The 11,402-nt window shown below is 41.3% G+C and overlaps 1 protein-coding gene across 3 annotated transcripts; it reads right to left on the bottom strand.

Annotated features, from left to right (window-relative positions):
- Positions 1 to 322: 322 nt before the first annotated feature.
- On the bottom strand, positions 323 to 5,477 carry MED18 (mediator complex subunit 18). Of its 3 annotated transcripts, none has more exons than XM_036025607.1 (3): positions 5,347 to 5,477; positions 4,487 to 4,627; positions 323 to 1,527 (listed from the first exon to the last, which is right to left on the bottom strand). In XM_036025607.1, exons 2-3 carry the CDS (start codon positions 4,557 to 4,559, stop codon positions 974 to 976), a joined length of 627 nt encoding a protein of 208 aa, XP_035881500.1. In that variant the 5' UTR covers positions 4,560 to 4,627; positions 5,347 to 5,477; the 3' UTR covers positions 323 to 973. The 3 variants fall into 3 exon arrangements, with proteins under 3 accessions (XP_035881500.1, XP_028368162.1, XP_035881499.1); XM_028512361.2 differs by having other exon boundaries at positions 4,487 to 4,628; positions 5,224 to 5,348; XM_036025606.1 differs by lacking the exon at positions 5,347 to 5,477 and adding an exon at positions 5,211 to 5,338 and having other exon boundaries at positions 4,487 to 4,628.
- Between the last annotated feature and the right edge of the window lie 5,925 nt (positions 5,478 to 11,402).

Below are 11,402 nucleotides of genomic sequence, written 5' to 3'. Positions count from 1 at the left end.
GTAGGAGAACCAATTAAGTTATGGAAAATCCATATGATGGGATACAAACAGCAATTCAAATTCAGTATTTAAATACCAGGTCTACTAATTAGTATCCGTATAGCTCAGGGAAAGCTAATTAATCTCTTTGTACTTTAGTTTCCCTACTTATAAAATGGGTCTGTTGTGAAGATTCATTAACGCACTTAGGATAGCACTGACACATGTAAGAACTCAATAAACGAATGTTTTGTTTTCACAGGACACTATAGCCTAATGCCCTAGAAAGATGTTAATAAATTAAACAAAAAAAAGGTTAGAAACCAGGATACACAGAACATTTTTATAAAATAAGTATATCTCATATACATAAATGTACAAAAATAAAGACCAGGAGGACACAGACCAAAATAGAAATAGTACATTTCTTTGAATAATAGGATTACAGGTTATTTTTCTTACTTTTGTATTTGAATTTCCAACAACACACACATGTTGCTTTTATGAGGTAAAAACTACCATCTCTACCAAAACTAAAACCAAAGCCTGTCGTTTTTTCTTTTTGTTCTAATGGGTAATGAATGAATTCCAAATTAGCAGAGTAATGGGGTAGCATCAGAAACACAGACATTTCCCTTCATAGCCTTTACTACCACACAGCATGAGCTCAGTCTTATTTTACAAACCTTGTACACAAATGGCAAAACAAGTAAGAGATTTTTCTTTCTAAAAGCTCATTTATACCCATTTCCCCTTTTTGTGCAGAAGAATTAAGTAGATTCTCCATGTTTTCCTGAGCCTTTAATTTAGAAAGGCTGTCACAAAAGTGAACGTGTCACATGAGGAAAACAGAAAAGAACAAAGAACCAATTAAGGTTTTACTACCCTCCTTCCTAAGGGAAGAAAGCCTGGCTGGCAGTGCTGAAATGGGGCATGTACAATGTCTTCTTTGTAACAGGTGAAGACAAGTCCCAACGTGGACAGACTGTCTCAGTCACATGAGCCGTTTAGGGTCTATTTTCTCTAGGTGAACTAGAGGTTTCAGCTGCTCTGCAAAGTTCCTCATGTCATCAGAGACCATGTCCTGCCCAGCTGGGGCAACAACACTTAGTTCCACAAGGTAGGAGAGTGACAAGGCCTCAATGCTCTCTGTGTTCCCCGGCACCAGGATACGGTAGATTTTGTACACCATAATCTTCATGATGCCCTTACGGAACAAGTGTCCCTTAGCTACGAACTCGTGGTCCATGCGGAAGCCCATTTCCATCAGGAAGTCGGTGAGGTTCTCAGATGTTGCAATGTCCACGCAGTTTCGCACCAGGGCGTGACGGTTCTTGTCTCCCACCTCAGGCTGTCCCAGGTAGCGCAGATGCCACGGTGCTCCTGCCCTATCCATAGAGCGCCGGGCCCTTAGAACAAAGGGACTGGCCTGCTGGCCTTTAAGGAGGAATACCATCTCATGATCAAGGAAAGTCTCAAGTTCCATGTTGTCACACAAACCACGAAGGCGATGGATAAGGCTTTCCAAGCTGTGATCTAAAACACTTCCTGCAGAAGGGAAAAGCACTGTTGAGTCCCATCTTTCATTCTGGGTAGTGAAATTAGTAAAAGACTGAAAAAACTTAAATGAACCAAGTGTCTAATATATGATATTTTAGGGGGCTTATACTGCCAAGGTACTGCATAACATTGTGAGAAAGTTAATCCCTTTTCAATGTTTTGCACTGTCTTATTTGGTACTAGAAAGTCTTTAGGCCTTCTCTCACAATGCTGAATGCCAGCAGGTGTGGCGCTCAGAACCTTTAACAGGCAACAGTATCTGGAATGTAGAATTACTGTTTTGTTGTCATTTGTTTTAAGAATGATCTTCTATTTCCAGCAAACAAAAGTTTCCCATCTATAGAATACAACATTTCCTTTTGATGTAATATATATATTTAAGTAAAAGAGACTGTACTGCTTCACAGAAATACACCAATCTTTGTTCTCATTTTATTCATCCTCCTAGCAGCACTTGACATAGTTGTCAGAGATCACACCCATTTTTCATTTTTTTAAGGTTTTAATTTATTTTATTTTTAGAGAGAAAGGGAAGGAGAAAGAGGGAGAGAAACACCAGTGTGTCATTGCGTCTCAAGTGCCCCCTACCAGGGACCTGGCCCACAACCCAGCCATGTGCCCTGAGTGGGGATCCAACCAGCAACCCTTCAGTTTGCAGGCCGGAATTCAATCCACTGAGCCATAACAGCCAGGGCAGAAATTGTTTTTTAAAGGTTAAACTTTTTTTTTTTTAGATTTTATTTATTTATTTTTCGAGAGGGAAGGGAGGGAGGGGGAGGGAGGGAGAGGGAGAGAGAGGGAGAGGGAGAGAGAGAGAGAGAGAGAGAGAGAGAAACATCAATGCGCGGTTGCTGGGGGCCATGGCCTGTAACCCAGGCATGTACCCTGACTGGGAATCGAACCTGTGATGCTTTGGTTCGTAGCCCGTGCTCAATCCACTGAGTTACGCCAGCCAGGGGTGAATTTTTAATAATAAAACAATTTTGGCACTCTCCCTCTAAGGAGCACATCTGTGCCTTTCCCATCTCTCTCCTAAGCTCCAAGGACCCCATCTTTTGCCTCTGTAACTTGTTTCCTGAGCCCATTCCTTCTACAGCTCACTTCTTCTACCTCTGTGACTTTCTAAACTTTCTCTTACAGCTGAAAGAAAAATAATGAAACAAAAATTTTTTTTAATCCTTACCTGAGGACATGACCACTGATTTTAGAGAGGGGGAAAGGAGGAAGAGAGGGAGGGAAACATCAATGTGAGAGAGAAACATTGATGGTTTGCCTCTCGCACGCACAACCACCAGGGACTGAACCTGCAACCTAGCACCCTGACCAGTGTGGCTGTTGGTTGGGCGTCGTCCTGCAAAGCAAAAAGTTACCAGTTCAATTCCCAGTCAGGGTCCATGCCTGGATTGCAGGTTCAGTCTCAGTCGCAGAAGGAACAGAATGTTTCTTTCCCCCTATTTCTCTCTCTCTTCCCCTCTCTCTAAAAATACAATCTTAAAAAAAAAAAAAAAACATGACTACCTGTTCTATAAGAAGAGACATGACTAGAAGTGGAAGCAATGTAAGAGGTTGCTAAAGTAGTTCAGTCAAGAGACATAGGATGTGGTACTGCAGGTGAAGAAAAGACATACTTAAAATATATTATGGAAGTAAAATGAATAGTACTCAGAGGTGGTCTGGATATGGGGTAAAGTAAAAAATGGAGCTTGACCCCTGAATGCTTGGCTTGAGCAACTGGTGAATGACACTGGCAATTACTGAAATGATGAAGGAATGAAGGATGTTTTGTTCACTTGAAGTTACTAAATGAGTGATCTGAATTAAAGCCTATACTCTTCCACTAAACATCCTATGACCCCCTGAAAATCATTACCCTCTTTAGGTCTTGAGTTTTCTTATTTGGGCAATTTAGTTTATCTCTGTCTCCTGATCCATAAGATGGAGCTAAAAACAGTATCATAGAATTACTGTATGATCCAGTAACCACACTTCTGGGTACACATCCAAAAAAATTCAAAGCAGGATCTTGAAGAGATATTTGCATATCCATGTTGAACCAAGAAGTGGAGGCAACCCAAATGTGCATCACCAGAAGAATGGATAGAGAAAAATGGTCCATGGATATGAACAACGGTGTGGTGATTGCTGAGGGGAGGAAGGGTATAAGGGGATTACATGGTCATGAAATAAAATACAATAAAGACTACATTAAAAAAAAGAAATACGGTAAGTACATATCATAGAATATTACTCAGGTTTAAATAAGGAGATTCTGTCATGTTACAATATTGATGAGCCTCGAGTACATTAAACAAAGTGAAATAAGCCAGTCATAAAAAGACAAAAGTTATGATTCCACTTACATGGGGTATCTATCCCAAGTGTTAAAATCAGAAACAGAAAGTAGAAAGGTGGTTGCCAAGGGCTGGCAGAAGTAAGGGGAATTGCTGTTTAATAGGTATAGAGTTTCAGTTTTGCAAGATGAAAACATTCTAGAGCTATACAACAATGTGAATATACCTAATACTACTTTAAAATGTTTAAGATGGTAAATTTAATTTTGTGTTGGTGACCACAATTAAGAATAAAAAAATTTTTTTAAGTTGTTGTCCAGCCCTCGTTGGTGTGGCTCAGTGGATTGATTAAGCACCTGCCTGCAGATGGAAAGGTTGCTGGTTGATTCCCTCCCACTCAGGGCACATGTCTAGATTGTGGGCCAGGTCCCCAGTTGGGGGCATGCAAGAGGCAACCAATCAATATTTCTCTCCCTCTCTCTCTCCCTCCTCCCCACCCTCTAAAAGTAAATAAATAAAATCTTTAAAAAAAAGTGGTTATCTATTGGAGGCCAGAAATTATGCAGGCTGCCTTTGTATAACAACAGCCTCTCATCTCCACAGAAGCTGAACAAAAAAGGGAAAAACGGGTAATCAAAGCTCTCTGGTTCACTTACCCTGCAGCAGGTACTCCATCATGTTAATGGTGCCCCCAGTGACAGGCATCATGGTGACGGGAGGTGCCTCCATTGTGTCTGATTAAGCTCAAGAACTTAGACTGGATTCAGAGTCCCCAAGAAAGTAAAGTACAGGATACACCTGGAAACGTTGTACTTGTTAATACATCGGAGAGGTGGAGACACCAAATCTGCTTGTCATTGGCCCTGACAGCAAAAGATTCATTCGCCCACTGAAAACATTTTAAGTAACTGCTATAGGCCAGTTTCACAAACTGGTGATACAAAAATATACAAAGGAGACGTGATCGTGCAGTTACAATATAATCCAGTCTTAAGGTCCAAAACACCTCTAAAACTTTTCCGTGCACTCTTGAGGAAGTCATCAGACTTCTCACTCAGGGACTCAATGTCTTCCTTATAAAACAGGGCCAATGATATTTAAAAACCCTCAAGATTTTAGCATTCAGATGACATAAATTTAACATGCAGAAGAACTGAATGGTGACTTAAGGGGCTTGTCCACTTATAGATAAGGATATTGAGACCCGGAGAGGTACTCAGGGACACACAGCAAGACGGTGGCAGATGCTGCACAAGACGAAAATCTAGGCCTTCCGCTTCTCTAATAACGCCTTTTAAAGCGAGCCAGGCGGAAGGGTGAAATTCTTTTACACTGGTTTGCGTCTTCCTAAGCCAGCATGGAGAACACGTGCCCACTTACACCAGAAACACACCTCCGCGCGCGTTCTTGCCTGTTTTCGCAAAGCGGGGCGTTATATCCACCCAACCACCTCCGAGATTTGGAGAGACAATTAGCCCACAGTTCTAAGGTTAAAAGCCCCTGTACAGGGGAACACCTCCTCCTTTTCCAGCTTCCGGCAGGAGCCGGATGTCGCCCACACCTCCACACAGCCGCCCCGCAATGTAAGGATGCCGAGAGGGCTTAAAAATCGTCCTTTGCCTGGCTCTCAGGAACGCATGCGCGTTGCTGCCTCAAGGAAGATGGCGGCCTCCCTCTAAGTGTTTTTCTGGGAGTTGGCGGCGGGGCGGGGCGGGGCGGGGCGGGGCATTAACGTCATAGGCTGTCCTCCAGGAAAATATTTGTTTCCAAGTTCGGGGACCCAGAGGTGTTTTTGTCTAGGAGATCTCTTGGACCTGATGGGGAAAAAGAGTCTGGGACAGGGAGCTGCAGAAAAAAAGAGGAGAGACTGTTATAAAACATTTTTTGTTGGGTACCTGAAGGTAAAAATGAAAGACCCCCTTTACTGCTTACAGTAATATTTTGAACAATTAGAGAGCTCAGCAATATGTGCAATCTTTGTTCACTTTGCTGTGGATGTTTTGCTTCAATTTCAAAATACGGAGAGAGACCTGACTGGTGTGGTTCAGTGGGCTGGACGCTGTCCTGCGAAGGGAAATGTTCCCGTTTGATGCTCCTTCATGTCACAAGCCCGAGTTGCAGGCCGGGTCTCCGGTTGGGGGCGTGTGAGAGGCAACCAATCTATGTTTGTCTTACACATCAGAATTTCTCTTCCTCTCTCTTTTCTCCCTCCCTTCCCTTCTATATAAAAATAAATGAGAATTTAATCTTAAAAATAAAAATAAAAACACAGGGAGAACCCCAGCTGGGTAGCTCAGAGCAACATCTCCATAAGCCAAGGTTACAGGTTCGATCCCTGGGACACATACAAGAATCAACCAATGAATACATAAATAAGTGGAACAACAAATCAATGTTTTTCTCGCTCTCTCTCTGAAATCAATAATAAAAATATAGGGGTAAGTAAATGCAAGGACTTTATGGAATGCTGCTTATCTGTCAAGCATATAAGATGCAGACAAAGTGGGCACTAGAGTTAGGTGAATGAGGCACACTCCTGGAAGGAAAAATGTAAGGGAACAGCAAAAATATCGGTAACTAAGATAAATAATACATTTTACAAACTTAATACAAGAGAATCCTTAATCAACAATATATCAAAAATTTAAAATTGATCTTGACAACAGCCCTATGAGCCAAGTGTAATGATTACTATAATTTTAAAGATGGGAAAATGTAGGCAACAAAAACTTAAATAACATGCAAGGGAGTGGATAGGCAGGGAAATGGCTAACTAAGCTGCTGACTCCAGAGCCCACCTCTTCATTACTACACAAAACTGTCACTCTGACTCGAGTTCCCCCACTGTAACCTATACTATTTTCCATTCATTCACTTTTAAAAATTGAACATTTCTTGAAAAGTTATTGTGCTTTAGACATTTCTGTTAATTGTTGACTTTGTTTCTGCCCTCAAAAGAGATATAGGCAAGATGTGGCGATCAGAGAAACAAAACAGTACCACGCGATTCGATTCAATGAGACTTAAAAAACGAGTCAACTGCTTTGCAAGCAATCAGGACACTTGATCTGCTTTGAGGGCATCAGAGAAGGATCCCCAGAAAAGGTAATTAACGCCCAAAGTAACTTGAAGGAACACTAGATGTCAGCCAGATAAAGAAATGTAGAAAGGGAATTCCAGGTACTGGAACAACATGTACAAAAGGTCATTGAGTTAAATAGAATTAAGATCTAGAATTTGAGATTGGGAGCGGTAAGAAATGTCTGGAGATGGGGTCAATTCCAGGTCCTGGAGGACTTTGCATGTCAGACTAAGGCACAGACGTGGGCTTTAAAAAGACCACTCTGGCTGAAATGTGAAGAAAAGTGTGGGAAAGGAGGGCCTGGAGAAAGAAGACCAGTTAGGAACTTTGGCATAACTCCAGCTGAGAGATAATTGCAGGAGAAAAGACAGATTTTAAAATATGAAAGAGTAACCAAAGATAAAGACAGGGAGAGGGAGGCAAACATATCTAGATTCCTCCCATAGGTGACCACGGTAGTGCTCTTTTCTGTGCTAGGAAACACAGTATAGGTGAGGCAGGTAAGATGAGTTCACATGTAGACACACTGAGCATGAGGTTTTTATGGGAAAACCAATGGCAATGTCCAGCCAGAGTTGAAAGCAGAGAGAGCTGGGCTAGAGGTATAAATTTCATAGTCAGAGCTTCACAGATGGTAGCTGAAGGCACAAGAATAAATGAGATCACCCTGAAAGAGTACAGAATAGGAAGGTTATGATTTCCTAATTCATAGAGATACCTAGCCTTATTAATTCTTCACCTTTGGATTTTTTTTTCTATTGTGAAAACAACAGCATCATTATTAATAGTAATCACCAACAGCAAACACCCAGTGACAAATAATAAATGATACAATTCTTACTCTTAAAGAGTTTGGTTTGCTGAGAGACAGGTAAGACATCCCAGGTTACTTGGGCCCAGTAGTCTTCATTGGCTGCTGACTCAAGAGTTTGCCTCCCTACCTCTGTATGACAGGCAGTATCAGTCATTTCATCCTCTTATTAATCTTAAGGCGGGGACCTAAGAAAGTCTGTTTGCTGCAGAATGGTAATCGACCTATTTACTTGCTCCTTTCCACTTAGCCCAGAGAACCCAACCCCAGCCTCTGGCTGACCAGGTGTTGAGGTGCCTCAAGGGGAATAGGCTATAATAGTTAATGTATTACACATATCCATAAAAGATTAACAATTAGCTCTGTTTTAGCTGAACTGTAACTGTCTGTTTGGGTTTTTCCCCTCCCAGGTCTGTCTGAGGACCTGAGGACGTCAGTGTTGTTTTCTGTCTGAAGATAATTAACCCATTGGTTCTTGAATTTCCTAGATGGAGGCCCTTTGGCAGCTCCCCTTTAGTGTGTGCGTACTGGGTACCAAAACAGCCCTGGGGTAAGCAGTTTCTGGGAATCTGGATCACTGATTTACTCCTCATACCAGCCTTCTGAAGCATGTGGTATTCTTTTAGTCTCATAGATGCAAGAATTTTGTCTGTCACTCAGTATCTTTGGAAGTTTCTGGACCCTTTCATCACCATTAGCCCCTTTCTTGGGCCATCGTCTGTGCTGTCAACTCAGACATTTCCAGAGGAGACTCTTTGTACGGCCCACAGGAGAAGAAGACCAAGGAGACTCCATGGAGAAGCAGAAGAGCACGGTTTAACATGCTTGTGCTTAGTGTTTAAGATGGGCATGGAGGCAGGCTGATTGGGTTAAAGTTCTATCACTGTCTAGCCATGTAAGCGTGGCAAGTTACTTTGCATCTGTCAGTCTCATGTTCTCATCTATCTGATGCAGAGAATAGTACTTCCCTCTAAGACTGTTATGAGGATTTGACTAATACACTTGGCGCATAGCAAGTATCAATAAAAATTCAAACTATTCCAAATATTGGGGAATTGGGACTCTACTAAATATGGGTTAAAAATAAACAAACAAACAACCCTGGCTGGGGTGGCTTGGTTGTTGAGTGCTAGCCTGCAAATCAAAGGGTTGCTGGTTCGATTCCCAGTCAGGGCACATGTCTGGGTTGTGGACCAGGTCCCCAGTAGAGGGTGCGCAAGAGGCAACCACACATTGATATTTCTCTCCTTCTTTCTCCCTCCCTTGTCCTCTCTAAAAAATAAATTTTAAAAAGATTAAAAAAGAGCAAACAAATAGTGATGAGCCATGTCTGGACTCAGCTACATACTGGTGTGTGGCCTTGATCTAGTCACTTGATTTCCTGAAATCTGCTTCTCACTATGTAAAACAGGAAGGTTTTCTACTTAACAGAAATGCTGTGAAGAGTGTAGATGATATACACGTGTTTAGCATTAATAGATGTTTTTAGACACTGCCCTCAAGTAGCTTGGTTGAAGAGGCAGGACATAAATATTAAAGAGAGAACTAAGGAAAAGAAAGTTTTAAGGAGAAGTGGCATGTCTTTATATGAACATAGCAAGGTAAACTGTGGAATACAGTTCAGTCAACACTTATTGTGTGTCCTCTGTAGTCCAGACATTGTTCTGGGCTCTTGAACTCTAAGAATAATCAAGACAGCCTAAATCCCTCCCTTGACAGATCCTATAATTAGTAATAAAATGTTATATAGCATTGGAAATGGTTACAAGAGAAATAATGTGAAAAAACTTACAATGTCAACTAAAAAAGCCTGTTACAAAGTCATATGTGCAAGATGGTTTTAACTATATAGAGTCTTCAAAACATCTGAGCACAGAGAAAGAAAACAAAACATTATAATGCTAATAATAATGTTCTTTGTTTGTTTAATGAAGCCAGATATTACTTTTCCTCCACTTATCTGTGTTTTCCAAATTTCTGATGAGCATATGTTATTTAAAAAAAAAACTTAAAATGAACCGAATGTTCATTTACAGGTAAATGGATAAACAAATTATAATATATTTGCACAGTGGAATATTATTCAGCGATAAAAAGGAACAAACTAATAACAGATGCAACAAGATAGGTGAGTCTGATGTTCTAAGTGAAAGAAGACAGACACAAAAGAGTGTATAATTTGTGGTCTCATTTATATGATGTTCCAAAGCAAACAAAGCTGACCTGTAGGGAAAGCACCTAGAGCTCCGCGTGCCTGGAGTGAGGACTGGGAAGAATCAATTGCAAAGGGACACAGAAAGCTTGTTGGGAAGATAGAAATAGTCTATATTTTGATTGTAGTGTTGGTTATTCAGGTGTGTATTTGTCAAAACTCATAAGATGTACACATAAATTGGTGCATTTTAACTATGTAAATGAAATTGAAATAATGAAAAAATTTATAGTTGTTTTCTGGTTACAAGAGCATTACATGCTCATTGTGAGAAATTCTTACTTTTTAGAAAAAAATTTATAATATTTAGGAAAAAATTAGTTTATCCATTCTGAAAAAGCAGGAAGCCACTCTAAGCATAGGGTTTGGTACACAATAAGCATCAGTAAACCGTGAAACAGAGTGAGGGAGAGAATTAGCTCCACTGGGAAACAGAGAAGAGTGAAGAGAGTGGACAGCAGAATCTGTAAGTCCAGGAGGAACCCTGCTGGGGGGTGAGGCTGTCAGGGGTGACAGGGCAGGTATGTGACCTCTATGAGACCCGAACAGGTGGGAAAGAAGTGAGAGCAAAGGCCAGAGTAGGGGAACTGATAAGGAATTGTGTTTGATTGTCTTTTCTGCTTGTTCTTAGGGTTCTCTCTTCCCATTTCATTGGGGAAAGAGTGAGAATGTGGCCATGACAAAAATCACAGTGGCAAGAAAGGCAGAGAATATATGAAGGAAGAAATGGATATAGGGTCCTCGGTAATGACCGAGTCATCCATGAAGTTAACTCCCAACATTGCTGTCTTTCCTGCTTGGCCCAAGTATCATAGACTGATCCCACCTATTTGTTCTTGTGAGTAGAACTGTATCAGTAAGCAATTATGCACCAAAACCCCACAGAAAGTCCCATCTTGGCATAATTTGCAGATGCAGTAATGGTTGAAGACTTAGAACCCAGCTTCCACCAGAGTGAGGAAAACAGAACTAATAATAATTCTTAATAGTTCACAAGTGCACAGCAATCTACAGTTCACCCAGTACTTTCCATTTATTTCAGTCCATTCTCCCACCATCAGGAGTAAGAGATTAGAGGAGGGGCAACGTGGCACAGGATAAAGCAGCAGACACACTTCGTCTAGGCTGAGGTGCGAACTCCATCTCCTACAAACCAGATGACCTCAAGTGGTGACATCCTCCCCTACAGCCATTATGAATATAAAAGGAAATGTATATGTCACACCTAGCCCAGTGGAATGTTCTGCAGCTGGATTGCTGGTGTTAGAGTCATCCCAATTTTATGGATGCGAACATGGCTCAGTGCAAGTCATGAAAAAATTGCAAGCAAGAGCTGAGACTTTCTGAGAAATCTCCAAGTTAGAAGAAGACTTCATCACTGTTGTCTGCTCTTGACTCAGAAGAAGCCAGAATGGGGGGCTGTGTAGGGAATAGAGACCATGCCTAGTGGGTGACTTAAGGGAAGAC

This window comes from Phyllostomus discolor, chromosome 5 (assembly GCF_004126475.2).
Source record: "Phyllostomus discolor isolate MPI-MPIP mPhyDis1 chromosome 5, mPhyDis1.pri.v3, whole genome shotgun sequence".
Classification (NCBI taxonomy): domain Eukaryota; kingdom Metazoa; phylum Chordata; class Mammalia; order Chiroptera; family Phyllostomidae; genus Phyllostomus; species Phyllostomus discolor.
Note: the sequence above shows the minus strand (reverse complement) of the source record. Positions and strands in the feature narration are given on the sequence as shown.